Source organism: Salminus brasiliensis, chromosome 14 (genome assembly GCF_030463535.1).
Source record: "Salminus brasiliensis chromosome 14, fSalBra1.hap2, whole genome shotgun sequence".
NCBI classification, from domain to species: domain Eukaryota; kingdom Metazoa; phylum Chordata; class Actinopteri; order Characiformes; family Bryconidae; genus Salminus; species Salminus brasiliensis.
In genome coordinates, this window is record NC_132891.1 from 27,733,278 (window position 1) to 27,756,929 (window position 23,652).

The following is a 23,652-nucleotide window of genomic DNA, read 5'->3' on the forward strand; positions in this document are numbered from 1 at the left end:
TGGTGGTATGGATTTTAACGCCTTCAACCTGCAGGTTATATGGTGCTTCACAACACTCCGATCTTTTTGTGTTCACGCAGAAATTCTCCTCTTTTCTTATTATGACACTCTCTAAATAATATTATTCCACTCATTTTGTGTGTGCTGTGGTTGTACTGTTTATCAATGTATTCACTGTATCACTGAAGGTTTACATGTCCAGAGGCACAGATGAACAAAGTACAATGTTCATTTTAGATTGACCTTTTTAAATGTAATTTTGCTTGTAGTGGGCACACTCCCCTGGTGGTGACTGGAACCAACTTGGATGTTGTGCAAGAACCCAGGATACGAGTCAAGTACGGCGGACATGAGTCAGTAAACGTAAGTACTATAAAAATGGAGGTGCTTCAGCTTCTTGGTTATTAGTTCATCTTTAATTCTGCGTCCTCCCTTTTCAAAATGACCTCAATTACCTGTGTCCCAGGCTTTTAGGAGAACAGCTCTCTTGTGTGTTCTTATATCTCAAGAGAGAAAGGCTAATGAAACCAAAATCGTATCAGTTTGACCTCAGAGATACACAACCTTGAGCATTGCCATGCTTTGTCTGCAGGTCGAAGTTAATTATCAGTGACTTACAGGAGGAATTGAGCATGACAAAGCCTTTCTTTAGACTGCATTAGACTCATTTTTGTCATTTCTGTTGACCCACAGAGGCTAGATGGACCCTGAGGCGGGGTCACTACCTAAGCTCCAAAAAATCACAAACCTCTATTACCCACCAGCCTCTTCACGACCTCGTTTATGGGTACATATCTCTAAACTGAGATATCTACCCCTCTAAATAATTTCATAAAGCTTCCACAAAGTGGTTTGCCTGAAGTATTTAATTGGAGCATTTTAACCACCACAAGTCACCAGTGCCGAGTGGGAGTGCCTTGGCCGTTTGTTGTTGTTGTGGGTAAAAATGTTCTGCATGAGCTGTAGCATCCTGCTCACTGGGAGTTCTGTGGAATACTGAGCATGAGCAGGGTGGAGGTTGGTCATTGGTGGGCACGAGGAGGGGTTGTTTTAATGGGTGTCTGTGGAAGATTAACTACTGTCAGAAGGCTTCGTCAGCATAACAAGAGCCTGCTATAATCAAACTGAGGTAGAGAAATCGTTACAATTTGCATTTGTTTTCAAGTCCTGGGGGTCCATGTTTAATTAAGGAAATGGGTTTTTCTGGCCTGGTCAGGGAAGAAGAGAGAGAGAGAGAGAGGGTGCAATGGGTGGTCTCCACATGTGGAGGATAGGTGTTGCCCTGCACTAATCCATAAAACATATATGATCGGGCTGGAGTCTGTCAGCGTACAATACCATTTTTAATGGCTTGAATCTTGGCTTTGTATTGTGAAGGCTAATATTAAAATGATGGTTAACAAGTAATACTGAGCATCATTAGTGTATTAGTTTGTGCCAATTTCTAGGTTTGACGGCAACAAAATATTGCCTCTAGTCCGAAACACAAAGTACATTCACCAATCAATATGTTATTTTCTCTTTAAGATGTTACTGCAAGCAAGACTCCAAAGATAAATGAGGGGAATACAATAAACAAAACCAAGAATAATTGCAGAGGGAGGCTACCTGAACAATACCTAAACACCACCAACTAGCTTCTAGCTCCCTAAAATTAGACAGTAAATAAAAGCAAGCAGTGATAACATGCACTTTCAGCGTGATTCTGTATATCAAATGAGCAGTATTTACATTATATGCTATACCCCAATTCCCAATCCATTAAGAGTTTGAGTGCATACATTTTTCAGTCACAGTTTTATAAAGTGTAGAGCAAAAATTCTCATTCAAAAACAGTAGTAGCCTCTTCATGAGTTCCAATGGATAGTTTAGTATCCCTCAAATATGCCTTGCAATGCTGGTTGGGACATTCAGTATAAAGGACCTTTGGCCTAATTTGTTTTAAGTATTTCCTTTGCATTACTTGGCCTGAAGTTGGCTGAAATGGAATTTACAGTGTCATCCCTGATTGTGAAATCTGTTCACAAAATACATCATTAATATGTCCTTACTTATTTCTTTGTGTTCTAGGGCTTCCTAGTTTGTGTAAGGGCTTCCCTTGAACAAAATATCTAAAATATAAACATAAAGTTATTTTTAACCATGATGTGTTCCGGTCATCTTGAAAGCAAGCAGTAGTAACTCAGTTTTTAAGCTATATTAAATCTTGCTTGTTTTTTGACATTTTGAGAAACAAATTAGTGACCATACAAAAAGGATTAAAACAAGCCAATAACCCCATTTTTATGGCTATTCTGTAAGAAAGTGGACACAAATCTAAGTTTGATTGATACAGCATCAGTATGGGACACCCACTCAATCATTGTTTCTTCTCAAAAGAGTTTATCCTCCTCTTGTTGGAGTAACTATCTACTGTCCAGGGAAGGCATTGTACTAGTTTTTGAGCATTGCTTTAAGGATTAATTGAATTCAGCAACAACGGTGTTAGTGAGGTCAGGCTGTTGGATGAACACCACCCCACTTTATCCCCAAAGGAATTAGATGGAGCACCATCATTCCAGAGAACACAGTTCCACTACAGCTCAATGCTGGGGTGCTTTATAAGGCGTATAGCTCAAGCCTGGCATTAGGCATGGTGCTTATAGGTTTATAACAGTAAATAAAACTGAGACTAGATCCACCTCAATCTTTATGACATCTGTGGTGACTTAGTGGTTAGTGTGTTGGGTCACAAAGTTGTGGGTTCCATTCCTAAATCCCCTAAGCTGTCAAATTTTGTTATTATTATTATTTAATAAGGCTCTTCACCCTTACTGCTCCATGAGTGCCATAGCATGACTGACACTGCATGTAAGCCAGGATACGCAAAGAGAAAATTTAGTTGCGCTGTGCCTAAATGTATATGCAAATTTATGTGTGTGTGTATGTGTGTGTATATTACGTTTTTTCTAGGAAACATCTGCCGATACCCAAGTGTTTCAGATATCACCCTACATCCCTGCTTCTCAGGATTCTTTATTAAAGAGTGTGACAATATACTGGAGTAGAGGGGGCTGTTTCTCTGTAGCTTTGCTTTGGGCCTCAGTTCTACACATGTACCTACCTGTGTGCTGGCAGTTTCCTTGAAATCCCTCTTCTAAAAAAGAAAGGAAATCTAGAACATGATGAGAAATGACAGCAGCTTCAAACTGTGGCATGCTTCACAGAGCCGACAGTTCTTAGAGGACTCCTGAAATATGGTTGAAGTTGTGTGGGCGCTGCCTGATTTTTCAGGTTGTCTCTCTCTCTCTCTCTCTCTTTCTCTTTCTCCCTACAATCGTGAAAGCAAAAGACAAAAAAGAGACATAAAAGCATCCTCCTTTCAAGTGCAGTCTCCCCCTAAACCTCCCTCCCCTCAGTCAGAGGATTCACCAAAGTGCAGGCTGAGCTTTGATTTGCAGCCCGAAAGGGAACGGAAATTTTTATTAACCGCTGAGGTTACAATTACACATCTATTCATCCCCTCACTCTTGCCTTTGTCATTGGGGAGAAGCAAACAGCGGCATATCCTGGCAGTTGGAGCCTGGGAGCGTGTCAGTGCGGCCTTCAAATTGTCACCTGCCTCCTCCCCAAATTGCTTCGCCTCCTCCTTCTCCCTCCCCACCTTCTTCTTACCTGGCAGGATTCTCAAAAGTCATGCGAAATCGGAGACAATTGCCTTTGTGCGTCCCGCCGTACCTGTCACCAGCCTACAATTGAGACATTAATCATCGTCCTGATTATAGTGAAAAGATTTTTTTTTCCTGCTTCCATTTTCTTTCTGTGGAGGGGGGGGGGGGCGTCTGGCGCATGGAATGGCAGTGAGAGGCAGTAATGACAAGACAAGATGGATTCCTAAAGCATTATCAGCTGCCATCCTGATCAGAACACCACTTCAGCATGGCGCTGAAGTGAAGCACTTCAGAAACACATGCAATCAGATGATGTTCACAGCAATCAGTGTCCTCCCAGAGACCTCCCGAGACACCACCTTTTAGGAAAAGCCAAACTCAAACAGATAATAAAAGTCTTATATATGTACCCCTCCACTGCTTAAACAGAGAACCTTGAGTATACACTGAGTTACCTGGTTATTAGCAGCATCTACCATACAGTTACTGATGATTTGTTCAGACCACTAGAAGATGGAAAGTGGCCACCACTTATATATCTGACCATTAATCAGATATTATATAGGTGGTTGATCATTCTCAGTAAAACAGGGACATCAGCTTATGTTGTTTTCATGTACAATTTGTGTTAGTCATCTTCCTACCCTAGTTTCTGACGACAGGACTGGTCATGGCTAAATCATTTTGGTTGGCAGAATATTCCCAGCCCAGCAGTTATACTTAAAATCTCAGCAGTGCCTGAACCACTAGTACCAGTGCAACCACATCCTATGGTGGTCTCTTTTCATTAATGGATGTAACTATCTTCAACTGGTCAGTGTACATTGCTCTGCTCAGCTGGGCACAGTTTCGTTGCACATGTGTATAAAGGGCATTGTGCAGCAAATGCCTCAAGTTCCACTGCATCATTTGAGCTTTGCAGTTTTAATGGAGTGTCCTGACCCTTATTCTTCAGCATGAATCCTTGGCAGAATACTACATTAACAGCCTTCTTTGTGCAGAATTCCCATAAGCTGCTCTTCTTCTTATTTTCCATATTTGCCTGTGTCTCAGCTTAGAGCTCTTTCTGCATTTTTTAATGCAGAAATGCATCTACAGCTTGCAGCTACGTCTATGTGAAGTTTTATCTTTAGGTCTATAGCTAGTGGCCTGCAGTAACCCTGCAACCATTAGTGTAGGTGGCTCATCACCTTAGAGAACCTGTTCTCTCTTAGACCAGTCCCCAAAAAACATGATTCTATTAAGTGAAGAGAGATTCCTCTATTAATGATGTCAGGCGAGTGGGGGCCGTGGTTTCCGCTGACTCTTTCCGGAGGATCCAGATGAGTCAGAGAGGAATCCAATTATTTTAGGCCAGATCCCAATTTAACTCACAGTACCTAGGGCTACCACAACCATAGAGATAGTACAGTATGTTCATGGTACTGTGTGAAATAGAGTTACAGGAAGCCATTTAACATGCCTTTGCCGTGAGTGTAAGAAATTATAGGCTTTTTTTCTTCCACACCCCTAAAAGTGATCATAATCTATGTTTTTTCTGGTACCCCCCCCCCTTTTATATCCCTTAGAATTAAACAAGCTGTTTTTTTACTGCTTAAAAACTGTTACAATGAACCTCATTGTTTAACTTCAATATAACTGGCCAGATTAAAACAATATAAGCTGATTAGGATGATTTACAGTACTATGCAGAGCTTTTAGGCACCTAAGAGTATTATTTAAAACCACTTATCGCAACAATAAGTGTTTTTATTTGTGAAAACTCATCATCATATTAGAACAGAAGTGAACATAAATACAGTAAAAAGAAACTCTCATTTTGCAAAAAGCATATCTTGTGAGCTAGTCTGAAGACCAAGGCTTGGTTCAATATTTCTCCTGGATGCCCCTAGCCAGCTCGCAGGTGTGTTCAGTTCCATCATCAGCTCACCTAACAACATTCAGCACTGATTTACCAAACTAGGTGTTGGATGATAATAATAATAATAGCCTCTCATGGGAAGATTTTTTGAGATGTTTTAATGAACACAGCGATGTAAAACATGAATGAATAGTGTTTTTCTAACATTAGTGTTTTACTGAGTCACACTTACTTGCCAAAAGCTCTTTCTTTTTTTATTTTGCCTACAACATCACAGTCCTGTATGTAAAAGGCATCACAAAAACACTGAATTCAAAACAGACTGCTTATATGTCTACTTTCTATATGTGGACTGTATGGAAACTGACGTGACTTAGGAATGAAAAATGAAAAATTATATAAATCATTATAGCATTTTCCAATAAGACCAGTTGGATTAATTTGTATAATTATATGATCCAAAACCACTGTAGGAGTTATTGGAAAGATGGTTGTTCATAGCATGGAGAGAGAAACTATTGTGGTGGGAAAAAAATTAAATGTGGCAAAAAAAACATGCAGCATCCAGCCAGTTTAGACCAGATGGTATTGTGAGCCAGCATTAAATTGCTAGTGCGGGTGCTGTTCCAGGCAGCATGAGGCGCGTTGCTGTGGTAGCATCTGTTCCTGCTCTCTCTCACATGGCACTTACACAGAGGGAGAAAAAACGGAATAGATCTGAATTCTACAGCAGAGCCATGAGCATCCCTCCGAGGCATCCTGAGAAGCTGAGGTTGCTCTACCAGTTTATGAAATCGAACGTGAGAGAGTATGTTAAATAGAATTAGACTGCTCATGTTCACATCTTCTACAATGAATTTGCAATTGACACACATTCGAAACACTCATTGTGTATGAATTCCTGCAAATTTTTAATTATAAATCTGTTCACACTGTCACAAACACACATATAAGCAACAGCTTAGCTAAGGTTTTTCTATTTGCTGTTGTGCCCCCAGTGTGACCTCTGCTTGACAGCATTCCAGAGACTCCTGATGGCTTTGGCTGTATAGTGGACTTGCACAGTGGGGCGATAGAATGGCGCCCGAGTTATCGAGTCACATTCATTATTAAACAGTCTGTCTTGATGGAAGTCTTGGTATTGCAGCAGAATAAGTGTCATATCCAGTCTCTTCATGCTGCAGAACTGTGTTGTCATCTAACATGCACTCTGGCTGGACCTCACATTATTCTGAAAGCAAGAAACATTACCACAAACATTGCTTGCAGAGACGCTCTGCAGTTTATGAAATAGGAACAGTGACACCAACACCAGCTGCCACATCACTGTCCACACAGTCATCTTATTGCATGTAGCATTGTTATAAACCTATATATATATATTTCCAAACAGCAAAAAGAATGTGGAAAACTATTAGAATGAGATGCAGCTTAAGTCTCTCTGACACTCAGACGTTTGAATCTGGAGGCCAGTGCACCTTTGATTTTTTTTACATCTGCAAAAATCAGGTTTGCGTGGCCAAAACGACTTTTGCATCGATTGGGTAGACGAATGGTGCAGGTATGGGGCGTGGCGTTTGCTGTGCTTTGAAGATATTTAGCTCTAATTAAGTTTCCCCCTGGAGAGGAGAAGAGAGAGATATGAGATGAAAACCTCACGGCACAGTCAGGCAATCAATTTTGTTGTTTGAGAGTTAGTGGCACTCTCTGGAGCACGGAGGGGAAGGCTCAGTGCCTGGGTGTAAATGAGCATGGGAGAGAGTGTGTCTGAGTGTGTGACATCTGTTGTGTGTGTGTGTGTGTGTGTAGAGTGGGGATGAGATCAGTGTTACTTATTTGCTATCAAGATGAATGTGGAACATTCTATATATATATTCTATCTATATATATAGATATGTGAGCAGTCTATATATAGAATATATATATATATATATATATTCTATGCACCACAAGTTGAGTCCTGTGTTCTCTCTGCTGTAAATTGAAAGGTTGGAATTTAACATATGGATGTAACATAAAGATATTCCAAAATATGCAGTGCATTTAACCATCCATGGCACTAAACACACACACACACACACACACACACACATGAATAAATGCAGTCAGTACACACCCATTAGCACCTGTAAAGCAATTGCGTGTTAGGTGCCTTGCTCAAAGGCCACAACTTTGTCACAGTGTATCTTCTTACACTGCTAGGGTTATTCAGTAAAGGCACTGGTCCTATATAGAGCCATGACAAAGACAAATGCTTGATTGCTTAAATTCATATTTAAATTAAAATTCATGATGGAAAACTACTTGTTGGAAATATATGTTATAAATAGCACTAAAAGAGTTCGTAACAGAAAGTGTTCTTAGTAAAAAGGATTTAATAGTGGACCTTTTTTGGTGTCATATAGAACCTAAATGTAAGTTTTCTCTTCTTGTTAGAATGTGTATATAGAATCATTGTCCATGTTTAAAGGTGTAGCTGAGTAGCTAACATTTTCTAGCTACATTAAATTGCTACATTAAGCTTCAGCAAATAAGTAGAGACACTGCTCACACACAATGGGGTCATAAGAAACTACAGGTCAGGTCATTTTTAAACAAATTAATGTAGTATATTCAGAAAAATCAGGTATTTGAAAAAGATTCTGCTGTGTATCTCAAAGAAAAAGATTAGAAAGTGGATAGGTCTCTAGGTCTGTAATATTTATATGGGTTAAAGCAGGGGAGAAAGTGCATACTGAATATCCTTCTCTCTGAGTGGAGCACTGTCTGTGTCCTTTCTTCCTCTGCACAAACATGGCAGTGACATTATGAGGTAGCCTGCAACTTTAATTTTAGCATGGCTAAATAAGGTTACTTTGAATAAGGATTTACATGTACTCAACCTGTACGTTCTTCTAGGCCAGCAATATGTCCTTTACTAGTTCTGTACAGCCAGGAGTGCCTGACCATGTTTTTCTGGTGTTTAGAACAGAAGACGGGCAGCAGGAGATGCTTTGCTGGTTCCTCGCTCGTCTGAATCGTGGCTCCTTCATGTTTGATTTCAGGAGCTTTGAGAAATAGAGCATGAGGACACTCCTACACTGCGGTTCAGCTGTTGTTTTTGTGCTGACTATTTTAGGAGGCATCTCTCCATTTCTCTTCTTCAGCTGACAAACTCTGAAAAGACAATGTGCTTTTAAGAGCTGTTCATAATAGCAGATGAATGCACCTTAAAACCTTAGAAGAATTGGAGGCATCAAAAGAACTTACTTTCGATGAAGCAAATGAGTGGATACCATTTAATTCTCTCTCATTTTCTCTCTCTTTTTCAGGTGTGTAGGGTACTAAACACTACCACTATGAGTTGTTTCGCACCATCTCTGACTGCGGAGTACAGACCCGGGCTGGACTCAGTAAAGCATGCAGACGAGTTTGGCTTCATCTTCAACAATGTACAGGCTCTGCTGGTCTACAACAACACCAACTTCCTCTACTACCCCAACCCTTTCTTCGAGCCTCTCAGCACCAATGGGGTTTTAGAGCAGAAGCCAGGCTCACCAATTATCCTGAAGGTAGCATCGTATTCATCACACTTGATGTGAATTGTGCCCTTTAACTGTGTGATCACATTATATCAGCAGGAGGCCAATTCCTGCAGTGCAGCGCAGTGTACCTTTTTAGCTTTTTGAGCTCACATATATAATTCCTGGCCAACTGATTGTGACTATGATTGTGTGTTATAGACAAACTATAATTTGTATAGTTCCAAATAAATGAAGGGTACCTGTTGAATAAAAATACTTCATTAATTCATGATTTAACACATTGGTGAACAAATTGGTAATTATTATATATATGTTAATTAACTATTAGTGTAATGGTATGCAACATAAGTGTTGTAATATATTTTACAAAACCTAATGTGTGTATGTGTGTGTTTTTAAGGGCAAGAACCTGGTTCCCTCAGCCTCAGGTGGAGTTAAGCTGAACTACACGGTGCTCCTTGGAGAGACCCCCTGCTCAGTCACCGTCTCAGACACCCAGCTGCTCTGTGAGCCCCCCAACCTCACTGGCCAGTACAAAGTCATGGTAAGACAGTGTGCCTGTGTGTGTATGTGTGTGTGATAGAGAGAGAGACAGAGAGTAAGACAAAGGCCTGTACCTGCCTCTTTTTTATTGTTTGCATTACAGCTGCTAGTTTGTTTGGCAAGGTGTGAATGGTATGTTTTGGGTGCCTGAGAGGGAAAAAGCGTTGTTGCATGTGTTATGGTTCAGTCAGCCAGACAAAGCAGGTCAACACTTGCATCACACCTGCAGCACTTTAACTGTAAAAAGCTAGTTTAAGAATAGAAAGCAATGATTAGTTCCAGCCCATAGTCACTGAATAATTGCACACAGTAAATCTACAGATACAATGATATATTGTGCAGCTGTGAAAAAAAATACATCAGTGTAGATTTTTTTGTCAACACAGTTCTCTATAAAGTTTATATGACACACTTTCAGATCCCAATCCCTCTGGAGGTCCATGAGCCAACGTTAACATTGATTTGAGCCAAACAATTATAAAGCGATCAAGTTTGGATTTAGTGAGAACAGTTATTTAAGGTTTTAGCAAATGAGGCAAGGAATACAGTTACAAAACACCCTGGTTATACCAGAAAAACAAAAAGAATTTCAATGCATTCAAACACAAGACTGTGTTACTACAATCTTCAGAAAATACAAATAACGAGACACCATGGACACTATTAGTAGTTCAGTGGATTGGAGCTACACAGCACTAGAGAATGGGCCTGGCATTTGAACAGTTTGATTGTATTCAGAAAAGAAATCTTAGAGGGTCTGTAGATTTTTTTCACAGTCCCTGGCTGCAAAATGTTGTGGAACCCCTGATATTTAATACTTTCAGGAATAATGGTGGTGAAAGTAACCCCTCCCTTAATCAGAAACGCAGAAATTGTGAACTTGTGGTGGCTGATGTAAAGACACAAAAACCTTAGAAGACGTTATATTTAGCTGATAATTTATATTTGATTAGATTTATCTATTGTAGATATGAACTAGTTGCACATGTCCAAGAGAAGCACCAATCCTTTCAAACTCTTTTTTTAACTCTTTATTTATTGTTTTATATACATTTTTGTCTTTTTAACCTAATTTTCCATAGCAAATTATCCAAATTACTCACTCGTTAGTACTCCCATGTAATACTCCCGACACTAGGAGGATGAAGACACCTGCGCAACCAACCACCACCTCTTTTCGAACTGCTGCAAATGCAACCAGGCAACCAACACACTCAGCAGAAAGTGCCGGGTATCCAGCTTTGACCCACCAGTGAGCAGATGCCTGTGCCAGCCCACATCACACTGAAGTGATGTGGGCTGAGAGAGAGACAGCCATCTGCCCACCAGGAGAGAGCAAGGCCAATTGTGCTCTCTCGGGCTCTGGAAGTGAAAAAAGAGAAACAAAAACATTAGTCCATGTAAAAAAATGTATAAAAAATGTCTAGCATTTTTATTGGCCCATTCATCATAACATTTGATATAATGTAATGAACATGTGCCAGATTTCACAAAAGTGAAAAATGGAGATATTTGGAGAAAAGTTTTTTGTGTGAATTGTGGTATTTTATTTTTGAAATCTTGCATTTTATGGATCTTTGTTCAATCTGTGCAAGCTATTCGAACGTTGGCCGTTTTGTGACAGTATAAATCTTTGTGTGTTTGCTGTCTCAGGTGCAAGTAGGTGGTCTGCATGTCTCTCCTGGGTCTGTGAACATCCTGTCAGACAGTCTCCTGACTCTGCCCGCCATCGTCAGCATCGCAGCAGGCGGTGGCCTGCTCCTCATCATCGTCATCCTTGTCCTCATTGCCTACAAACGCAAATCCAGAGAAAATGACCTTACGCTCAAACGGCTGCAGATGCAGATGGACAACCTAGAGTCGAGGGTGGCGCTGGAGTGCAAGGAAGGTGAGGAGACTGACACGGGTGCACACACACACGGGTGCACACACACGTTCACAAACAGTAAGCTCCAGACACAAGTTCAATAACTGTGCCCTTCTCTAGTGCCCTCTTTTTCAAGCACTTACCCAAAACGTCCTCCTGAATCTCAGCACTGCTCCATTCGACCCTATTTTCAGACGCTCAATTTCACCTCAATTACAGTAGTCTTCTGTGGCTAATGATGTAGCTAAATGACACATATTGAGCCTTCAGCCATGGGTGATGTAATGCACATGCAAGCCACTTATTTGGCTCCATTTGTATTGAAGTGAGCTTTATCATGTGGTCAGCGCATACACAAATACATGCTTGCACACACACACACTTAGAGGCTGAGCCAGTGTTTTTCACTAATGACCTGTAGTGGACCAATGAGCCATTCTCCTGTAGTGGACCAATAAGTGAACTCCCTAACTTGTGCTTTTTGTGTTAGAGGAATCTACATTACACTGTGTCATGCTTAGGGCATGTGTGTATGCCTGGATCTATGTTGGACAAAGTTCTGTGTGTGTGCAAGCATGTGTGCTGTAAGAAAGAAAAAAAAGAATGTGAGTGAGATAGAGAGAAAGAGAGATAGAAGGGAGACTCCCTGAGGGTAGAGTGCTGCTCAGTCAGAATGGACCCAATTAAAGCCTCCTCACCTCTGGTCTCCATCAGCAGGAGACACACACTACAGCACACAGTCAATTTATTATCTGTGCGTGTGTGTGTGTGTGTGTGTGTGGTGTGTCGGTGTGTGTGTATGTATGCACAGCATGCAACTGAATGCACACACTATGATAAAAATGCCAAAAATAAGTAACTTATTAAATATGCACAGTTAAATATGTTTAATGAATGACAGCATGAATTATACATAAATATACACTAGTCATATGAATGTTAAACAGTATGACAAGCAGGCATTTACAGTTGCATCTCAGAGGATGCTTTTGAGGATGCTATTGTTAAAGGGCTACTCTGGAATGTACTTCCCTGTACTTAGTAACAAAACAAGAAAAAAACTCCTCACTCATACTGCCAATAGGCAGTTGCTACAGTGCTCCTGTAAAAGGCCCATATCCTACATTTTTCATTTATGACCTAATGTACACATGACTGTGTCTTTGTTTTTTGGAATTAACCAGACTTATTGGAATTATTTTCCATTGATACAGGTAAAATATCTCTTCTGATTATAATATTATATACATATCGGGATATATGTTATGATTGGTTGCTCTTTAGCGTGAATGAAAAGGACTAAATTGCTGTAAGCTGAATAAAATTCACCATTAAAAGTGGTGGTTTTGGTGTGGTTAGTAGTAGTTTAGTTTTCATTATGTTATTTAAAAAAGTAATGATTTGAGCCATTGTATTAAAAACTCTTGCTCTCTCTTTCCCCAGCATTTGCAGAGTTGCAGACAGACATTAATGAGTTGACCAGTGATCTGGACAGAGCTGGTATCCCTCACCTGGACTACCGCACTTATGCAATGAGAGTGCTCTTTCCTGGCATCGAGGACCACCCAGTTCTACGAGAATTGGAGGTGGGTAACTCTTCCCACTAGACAAACATGCACTTACTGTTGGACAGTCCTAAGTTGAACTTTATTTGAAACAAACAAAAGCATTTCCTCTCTCTGCTGAATCTGAAAATAGTAGCTAATAGTTTTACTGTTTAGTGCAGAGATCTTAACCATCAGATATTCAGAAGAAAGTAGAAACTCAAGTGAAAGTTTCCATTGTGTGTGTACAGACACTCACTAGCTCACTTAAAACAAGTAAAATAAGTTTTTGTGGGGTGTGTATGTAACCTCAAATACACTAATGCGATTCCTGCCACTGTATGGTATACTGTTAACAGGCTTGGTGTGTGAGTGTGTGTTTACCTACATATGTATCCTGCAGGTGTCTGGTAACGGTCAGCAGAATGTGGAAAAGGCTTTGAAGCTGTTTGCTCAGCTGATCAACAACAAAGTGTTTTTGCTGACATTCATTCGCACTCTGGAGCTGCAGCGCTCCTTCTCTATGCGTGACCGCGGCAACGTGGCCTCCCTCATCATGACCGCTCTGCAGGGCAGGCTGGAGTATGCCACCGACGTGCTAAAACACCTACTCTCTGACCTCATAGACAAGAACCTGGAGAGCAAGAACCACCCCAAACTGCTTCTGCGCAGGTATGTCACTGTGCACACACTTGCAGATTCAATAAAAACAGATGCTGCTCAAATAACTATAGAAAGTAAAGAATTTTATTTAGTATTTAATGCTTACATTCTCTCTGACAGTACTTTCAGTAATGGGTCCATTCCTAAAGTAACATTATGTAGCATTGTTGATCAGTCATGTTGATGCTCCAGTCTCTGGCATTACTACTCTTGGCACGGCACACTGCTAACTGCACTATGTAACCTTGGTCAAGTGGGCAGGAAAATGCTTGTGGGAACTGTGTAATGCTACGTAACCATAGTTGTCGTCATATTTGTGTAAAATCCTGTAATCCTATTTTAAATAAAATTAAAATATAGATATACTAGATGTCTGACTAAGTTTTAAAATCTAAATGTTAAGCAGAGTTTTACCACTTCTTTGCCACTTCTGTGTTTGATATTAGACATCATAATAGACAATGATGAATTACCAACTGGACCCACGTTGTGGCTTGAAACTTTATGAGAAGTAATGAGGAGCATATAAGTGTCCTCTTTCTGTCTCTTTCTTTCTCATTCCTTCACTCTTTTTCAGCTAGTCTCCCTTATCCTCTCTCCTCGTTCAGAATGCTGTGCGGATGTCAGTGTCATTTATCGTCGCTGTTCTGTGGACTCATAAAACATTTAAAAGTAGCTGGGCTTCGGTCCTGTCTCGCTCCTTCTCTGCTTTTTTTTCACCATCCATCTCTCTCTTCTCCTCTGTTTCTCTCCGCTGCCGGGTTTCAGACTTTCACTCCACATTCGGGCCTGGTTTTTCAGGAGAACCTGTAACCTAACATAGGATGGATTACATGAGACCCCCAAAGGTCCAGATGTTGTTGTCCAGTAGCACTTTGAATTGAATAATGGTTGGGTGTGGTGTACTTTGAGCTTGAATGTTTGAGCTTGATTGAGTTGTTCATGATTACAGGATTTGTGCAGCAGCACTGCAATGTTGGAATCCTAATAAGAACTCAAAGCTCTGGCTCTTTCTCTTGTCTCTCTGTCTCTGTCTCTCGCTTTCACTTTCTCTCTCTCTGAAATCAAATCTGCCATATTTCCATTACAGAATAAAAAGCATAGTAGTCAGACTGCAATAGTACAATTTAACAATCTTATTATTTACTCACTTTTACACAAGCATGTTTACCTGGATACTTACCGATATAGCTTAAGTGTGAATGTAAGCTAGAGTCAAAATTCCGGAAAAGTTGCAGCAGCAAATTAGTCAAGCTTATTTATATACTGCTTTTCACAGCAGGTGTCACAAAGCAGCTTTGCCGAGATTCGGGATCAAGCCCCAAGTAATGAAACTAGTGGCAGGGTGGCAAAGAAAAACTCCCTCGAAACCCCGAGAGGAACCTAGACTCTGGTCAGCACCAGATAGCAAAACAAAGAACACAACAGGAGCAATAAAAAAAGAAGAGGAAGAAATATGGATATACTGTTATGAATAACAAAATACTGTAATTAATAAAGAAAAAGAAGTGAGCCTATAATTAAATAGAAATCTTTAGATAGTAATTATTGCAATAGGTCTCATTACAGTGAGAATAAGAATTAAATGTGTAATTGCCATGAGAACCTATCAGTACGAGTAGGGGCAGTTGTTCAGCTCAGCAAAAAAGCAGTTTACCTGCTAGAGATTTGGTACAGTTTCCAGGAAATTAATGTTGCAGGATTTATTTCTGTTTTTTTGGACGATTCAGAAATGAATTAAGAAATGGCTTGTATGAACAAGTGCATTCCAGTAAACCACAGTAACTTTTTTTAAAGCAGTATTATGTGAGAATTTGTATTTCTTGCTTATGGGCTCCCCCTACAGTCAGTAAGTGTAATTCATGCTTTGAGCCACCTCTAAAAGACATGCTTTACACATGCATTTCTTGACAAGTTGAGAGGTACGCAACCATCACTGAAAGGATTTCACATGACTATTACTCAACTTTATGTAGTTCTCCTGTTGTCCTGCTTGCATCATCACATACATAGTTACATAGTGCAGAAAACTGGCATTCTGAGCCATGGAGTAGCAAAGATACACTATTCTTCTTAATACAGATGACTGGAGCATCAATGATTAATGATTTTGAAATTGTTATTTTAAGATAAAAATGCTGCATTATGTTGCTTTAAGAGCTGCAAGTGTGAATAGGGAAAATCGCAAGCTTTACTAATTACAGGGGACTGTCCAGAGTTGAATTTGTGAAAACAGGAAAATACTCAGTTACTCAGTTAAATTGCACGATATAAAAAGGTAGTGTGAAAGATAAGTTATTAATTAGGAACAAAAGTAAGCAACCAAATAAACAAATAAAATAAATAAATAAATAAATGCAATGACATGTAAAATAACCGTGTATCTCTCTCTCTCTCTCTCTCTCTCTCTCTCTCTCTCTCTCTCTCTCTGTCATTTCCTTTCCCCTCCTTTGCTCCCCTCCCTTCCCCTTCATGCTCCTTGATAGTCCAATTCCTTAGTGTGTTTTGCAAGGGAAGGCTGCTCATTAATAGTCGGAGAAAATATATGCACGCACATAGATCTTAGCAGCAGAAGCGAAAAACATGGATTATTCTGTTATTTAACGTGACAGACGCTTCATCTCTCTCATTATCAGCCATCATTAGGAACATAATACGGTAATCCTCAGGCTGGTGGCGTAGCTGTATTCAGCACTCTTCTTTTTTTTATTTACTTAGTTTTTTGTAGTTCTTTTATTCATTATTATTTTCTTCCAGTTTTTCAGGATTATCAATTGAATACACTGATTTTGGGTTCGCCTTATGCACCACAGTCACTCACTCCAAAGGAAGCTAAGACAGACCCTCTTCTCCTTCATCTTTAGCCCCCACCCCATCCCTTTTCTTCTGTTTCCCTCTGTCTCTCTCTTCCTTCATTCTCTCTAGCATGCTCAACTTGCTGTCTGCAGTTGTACCAACTATGAAAATCATAGGGCAGAATTATTATTGCTGCCTGCGGGGCAGCAAATCTTTTTTTTTTATTAATATTCTTTTGTAACTTTCAGCACCTCAATGTCTGTCCTTGTGCAAATCAGCAGGTGGTGATGAGACTCGGTTGGAGCTGATTTAATTTTAGCTAGATACTTCTGATGTGCATGCATGCCCATTTCACTGTAGTGCAGGTGCACTTCTGCAGAATGCCTTCCACTAAACGTCAAAATATTTAGGGTTGATTTGTTATCTCACAGAGTTATTAAAGTGAGGGCTTTAGAGGTGGCTGTAATAAAAAACAACATTACAGTAGACACCAGGTTTTAGACAGAGGGCTCAAAGCCAAGTCTAGCTCAGCACAGATGTGAGTATTAACTGACTAATCACTTTCTAAGAGACCTTTCTGCCCATCCACCCCCACCCTGCCTCTCTCTCCTTCTCCTTTTCCTGATGTTGTACTCAAAGCATTAAAGTTAAATAAGGAGTAGAAAAACTGGTTGTTTGTAACTTTGAGTTATAAAGGTAACCCACTAAACCACCTTCATGCTTTGTAACTTAACAACATTTCCTTGAAATTAGAACAAAGGACTTTTTAAAAGGATTTTTCTTTGCAAGAAAATATGTATGTCAGAGATGCCCTCAAGGCAGTTGCTTGCAAATGAGACATCTTGAGGAATTGTGCACAATGTCAACAGAGTGAGTAATTTATTTTCCTCAATTGACCCACTTGCATTTAATCATAACATAATTTAACAAATAATGAGGCAGACTTGTTCTTTTAGTATTTTCCATTGGCTAGCCTAAAGCATGGTGAGCTTCATATTTAACCTTTCTAGTAGAATTCTGTCTATATTTGATCATGTAAAATGAATGTACCATAGGCCAGGGCCACACTGAAATCAAGGCTGAATTTAAATGTGTGGCCACCTTTCTTTCATGTCCACTTTGTTGATGTGCAGTTATCTATTTCAATGCACAATTAGCCTCTAGCTTTTTTTCTGGTCATTTTCTGAGCACAGAATCGTTCTCAGTTGGATATTATTGGCTGGTCGAACACTTCCAGCATGACAATGGCACTGACGAAAGATGCCCTTCATCCAAATAATAACCTGGTCAACGGTAGTCACATTGTCAGAAGCTGACCAGCAATTAATAGGGTAAAGAGAAGCTGACAAATACTCTACAAAAACTGTTCTTCTGCAGATTAATCATCTTTTTCTGCACAAAGTCATAAGTGGGTTTTATTCCCCAATTTAGTAATTCCCAATTTCCACACAGCCTGTTTCACAAGCCAAACGCATCCTATACGTTCCTATATTAATCTGTGTATTCTTTCACACCGGATGCAGCAGTACCATGCATGGCAAGTGCAATAGCATACTTTAGGTCTATTTTTGATGTGTTCCATGCGGCATTCTAGCAGTGTAAAAGAAACAGTACCAAATGCAGCATTTGCAGTATTTTGCATTCTATTTTCTTGCTAACTGTGTAATCTAGGCCAATGAACATCTCAACAAACAGCTAGCAGGTCACATGAAGTCAGCTAACTAAACCGCCTCTCAAGCAATGTCACTGAACATGCTTAGACGAGAACACTGACTGGGGGAGGGTAGTGTGCTTAAAAAGTGTTCCCACCAGCTATCCAGTGTTTTCACAGACAACTTCAGCAAATATATATATATATGTGCCTTTGTGTTATATAAAAGGAGGAATTATTATTAAAATCAAAACATTTGACAGCTGTTAAATAATTATGACAGCCCTCCATGTATTCTGTTAGGATAACCTTACAAAAAGTGAGGTCAGTCAATTCTAAAGCATACAATTCTGTTGTTTTTTGGGTTGTCTTTTTTTCTTTTTTTAATTTTTGTCAGCAGTGCTCTCACTGTGTGACATTCAGTCCCTCTGCCTCTCTCTGTGTAGCTTTTAACGTAGTTTGTCTTAATGAGCAGAGCTTTAGTTTTGTTTGTTGAATGTTATCCTGAATTTATCTCTCTCCCTCTTTTGCTCGTCCCTCACCCTCTATCTCACCATCTCCCCCTCTTCTTCTTGATATCTGAATCTGAGGGGAATGGTGACTAAAAATGGAACGGCTCCAGTGCTTCAGGCTCTTTTTCACTCATGTTGTGTGAATGTGTTTGTTGTGTATATGTGTGTGTGTGTGTGTGCATGCATGTGTGTTGTTGTGTATTATAATGAGATTTTTCAGCCATCCAGAGCAGCTAAGAATGGGCTATTAGCGAGAAACATTGTTCTGTGTATCACCCCGGTCACGGAGGCATTCCTTTACTCCCATAAACACACACACACTCTCTTTCCTCCATCAATGTGTAATTGGCTAATGAAACCCTGATGTTCATTAATGATACTCAATTAAAAGACTGAGGGAGGGGGAGAGAGTCAGAAAGAGAGAGAGAGAGAGGCTTTCTTCTAGTCATTCAAATACAAAGACAGAGAACACACAAAACACTTTATTTGCTACTTGCTTTGTGAGGATGAGACAACGCTCATTTAACTGTGCAAATAGATCCCATCAAGTGCATTCTCCTTCATGTTCTTCTCTTGCTGGGGAAGATTGGCCTCTGAGAGTGTATGTATGTGTGTGTGTGTGTGTGTGTGTGTGTGTGTGTGTGTGTGTGTGTTTATCTCTATCTATTTGTATAGTGGGCAAAAAAGGAAGTATGGTGAACACTTCTGAACAGAATTAGAGACTTTAATGTACATTAGCGTTTTCTTAATATATGAGAGATAATACAACGTGATGAATTATTGGACAGCCTTTTTGGAAAATGTAACTTGAAGTATTTGTTAAGCATGGCTCAGGTCCTTATAGCCCAGTCTCCCACTTTGAATGGATTTTGTCCTGCATTAACCCAATTCTTTCTGCCTCACTTTATTATTTTCCTCTACTTTTATTATCTTTACCTTTATTACCATTTCTTGTAATCTGAAAAGTCAGAGTCACTCGTGTTCATGATCGGGATGGGTACTTTAAAATGCATTCAGTACAGATTTCTGATTACTTTTTTATTTATTTATTATAATGCATAATCCAGACTGGTTGCACCATATGTGGCAACACAGTGGATAAACCCCCCCTTTTTGATGTTTGCAACAAGTTCTAGTTGCTGTGACCCAGCCGTCAGGTCAGCTTGGCTGTTTCTATGCCAACCACAGAGATAACAGATTATCTCTTAACAGGAGGAACGAGTTTGTGACGCCTGTGAAGGTGGTGCATAAGGCAAACCCAAAATTCCTGTTTGGTGTGCTACTAATCACTGTGTTTTGTAACAGATTTGTAATCTAATCACTGACTTTTGTCTGACCAGATACACACTACACTGTCTACACTTACCTGTTTTTGTATCTTTATTACTTTATGGACATACATGGAGCTATCAACTCCATTTGTGTTGCCTCTGAAAATGTTTTGACTGATGAATAAGTGAGTTAAAGTTATGCTTAATTTCACATAGCTAAAAATGGATCTGATGATGGCTGCCATCAGATCCTATATCTGCCTTTATTTCTGCAAGACAAGATTTCCCCTGTTTTGATGCTCTACCCCCAGTGATGGTGCTGTAGATGTGCACATTGTCCATGTAAGACTAATGACCCATTTTTAAAATACAATGATGCAGATTATTCACGACCCACTTATTCTTACACTGTGACCCACCAATAGGTTGCAAACCACAGTTTGAAAACCACTGCTTTAGTGAACGCTTGATGTTATGTGATTTATTTTTTTTAAATATTGTGGATTAAGTAAAAGCTATTTCCCACCAAACAACCAATGAAAACATAAGATTGACTAGAACGTTAATAGCACATGGTAAAGTGTTATTACTTATTTAACATTTTTCATAGCAGCTGTTTTTACAAAGCTGCTTTACAGAGAGCCTCAAGTGAGCAAGCTAGAGGCAATACTGGCAGGTTTAAACTCAGAGCAAAAGAAGCAAACCAAGATTTCTGTTTGAATTGGATTGGGTAAGACATATTTGCATATCACGACAACATTGCAAAGGCCACCATCGCATTACCAAGTCAGGCAGCACTGTAAGAATGTACAGTCGAATTGAAATAGGAACATGGCCATTGTTAAATATCTGAGTGCTGGTTATACTTGCACAAAAACCAGCATACTACAGGCAGGCGCAAGTTTCTATAGCTTCATGAAAGTGTGTGCCCAAACCTGCAGCTGTCAATCAAGTGACAGCCTATGATTGCAGGAAAAATAATGATAAAGGCACAAGAACCTCCATCTGCCTCTGCCTGATGCAACTGACATCAAACATGCTGTCGTTGGACTAGAGTTGTGTGTGTGTGTGTGTGTGTGTCCATTACTCTCCCAAACACACACATAGACATTTAAAGATTGCCACACACACACACAGTAGCCCTTCCTCGACTGCACAGAAGAAAAAAAACTATTCACAGTTCAAATAAAAGAAATACATAAACCAGTATGTTCTATATGTGTACACACACAAACATACACACCTGTTCACATAGACACACACACACACACTCACATATACACACATGTCCACCTGATCAGCACAAAGATGTGGTTTTCACAGAGATATGAAAGAAAGATTCAGTGAGGTGCTTTCACCATCCAACTCCAGGTTACATCACTACCTCGCTCAAGCACTCTCCCTCTCTCTCTCTCTCTCTCTCTCTCTCTCTCTCTCACTCTCACTCTCACTTTCACCTCTCTCTGAGATCAGGGAACAAAAGTTCTCTTTTTAGACTTGGCAGCTTAGAATACATTTACAGGAGGAAGAGTCAGATGCGTTCATTTGATATTTTTTATAGAAATAGTGTGGTTTGACAGCTTTGCTTCTTCACACTCTCTGCTAAATCATCTCATAGCCTTTTCCAGACGCCGCATGACCGTATGATAAAGACACCACATTCACACTAGTGTATTAAGCCCCATTATATAGATCAACAAGGCCTTTTCGGCACCTCTGAGTGAACAAACTGCTTGTTTTATGCTGTGGATTTGAATAATAGTGAATGATTAGGAGTTTGAGAAGAGAGCTTCAAGTCTCGTTGTCGGAGTGGAGGGCTTAGTGCCAATCTCAACTCACTAGTAAAAAAGTAATGTAGTAGCAAATGCAGTAAAGATGATTCGAATGTAAACCCTTCTCACTCCATTTATAGTCAGTCATCGATATGTGTGTACAATTGTATGCAAATGCCACAAGGCTAACAAGTATATGTGCTGCCGAGAGCAGATGTAATCTTAGGTAAGCTGAGGTTGTGTCTCCTTGCTTGAACTGTTATTGCAAAGGAAAGTGGAAGACATACTGTGGCATTAAAGCATGTGTCAAAGTCTGTGGCAATACTATGTCACTTCTACCAACCTCACCGCAACCACAGCATCATCATCCCGCTCTGACTGCCGGCCTTGTCCAGCATTGCTATGCCGACATTAGCATTGATACCATGCCAGCCATTGTCCTCACCCAGCATTGCTACCGTTCTGTCCCCTGGCCTCTCCCAGCAACAAAATGGGAGTGTTAGCAGTGCTATTGCCCCGGCTGTCGGCCTAGTCTAGCAGTCCAGTCTGCATCTTAATGCTCAAGAATTTTGCAAGCCCAATATTTTTGAAGCCAAAGGGACAAGTGGCAATGTCAACAAAATGAGCAAAAATTGACCAGCCTGGCAAACAGAAGTAAAAGACTTTTAATAATGCTACAATGTATGTAAGAGAGCTTTCATCACTATGAAAACTTTCAAGTGATCATTTTTTATTTATGGAATATTCTTCATGTACTCATGAACTCTGTTATCCATTCCTCGATTAACATCTAGATGCACAAGTGTGAGTGTTTCTGCCCTTAATATTCCTCTGTTTTTTTCAATGCTTCATATATACTGTGTATGATAAAAAAAAAGAACGTCATAGTACATGCTTTCATTGTGTCTGAACATGAGAAGACATGAATAGGAATATAAATAACATATCGGTTTTAATCAAACAGATCCGAACTAAATAAGCTCAGGTGCTTGCATCTCATGCATCTTTTGTACAGTGATAGGAAACACAGTAGTAAACAGGAGCACTGATTCCATACGTTGATCGGTTTTACTGCTGCCTGCATGAACAAGCACAAATCATAACTCTAAAGAAGACACTTGGGCCAACCCGATATTATTGTTGGTTTATCAGAGGCAAAGGCTGCTGCCTGAGTCTTCATTATTGTTTTGTCCTTTTGTTCTGTATATTAGTTTGTCTGCAAACACCTGGAGTGAGGCGGGAGGGATTTCATATGTCTTCTGTGGAATCTAATTTACTTTTTATTGTTTTCTCTGGTGGAGGGGGGTGGCATGGGGCTCAAAAGGTGGGGGTGGTGTTAAGGCTCAAAATGGTGTGGTACGGTGCACAGATATGGTACTGCCTGTGGTATGTCATTCTGTAATTGTATGGTTAAAGTGTGATAAAAACATTATGGGATTACATATAGCATCAGTATAGCTAAAATCTGGTATCTTGACAACCCCAGTGATAATGGATATGTGCAATGTGTCTCTAATGCACACAAACAAATACCTGTACATGTGCACATGCACAAGGACTTACACACAGTCACTTCTGCTGGCTGTCAGTTTGGAGGTAATCATAGTTATTTTTATAGGCATTAAGAGAGTCATTTTCCCTGTACGCTGTTGAGTAAATTGGCATTGAGCTGCATTACCAGCCCCACAGTAGACCATGTGTGTCTGTGAGTGTGTGTGTGCTTGAGAGACAAATGTATTGGTGTCTGTAATACATAGACACAATACACAACCACCATGAAGTGTCTGTGTTTTGTTTAGAGCTACAAGGAAGACTGTGGTTGAGTGTGTGTGTGTGTGTGTATGTGTGATATAGAGGGAGGAGGAAAGGTATTGGTATTCCACAGGCACTCCGATCCGATGGCGAGAGAGAGTAACCCTTTCATGTATTTTTCATGCTCGTTAACCACTCCTGTCTGGATGCTGTTTGTTCTTTCTCTCTTTCCTCTGTTCCCTCTTT

The 23,652-nt window shown here is 40.0% G+C and overlaps 1 protein-coding gene across 1 annotated transcript in view; it reads left to right on the forward strand.

The window, feature by feature from the left end:
- The window catches only part of plxna2 (plexin A2), a 217,876-nt gene that overhangs the window by 171,692 nt on the left and 22,532 nt on the right, over positions 1–23,652 (forward strand). The window contains exons 17-22 of the mRNA XM_072656506.1: positions 270–363; positions 8,823–9,062; positions 9,436–9,579; positions 11,232–11,466; positions 12,889–13,031; positions 13,393–13,661. Of these exons, the coding sequence (XP_072512607.1) occupies positions 270–363; positions 8,823–9,062; positions 9,436–9,579; positions 11,232–11,466; positions 12,889–13,031; positions 13,393–13,661 (1,125 nt within the window). The remainder of the gene's footprint in view (positions 1–269; positions 364–8,822; positions 9,063–9,435; positions 9,580–11,231; positions 11,467–12,888; positions 13,032–13,392; positions 13,662–23,652) is intronic.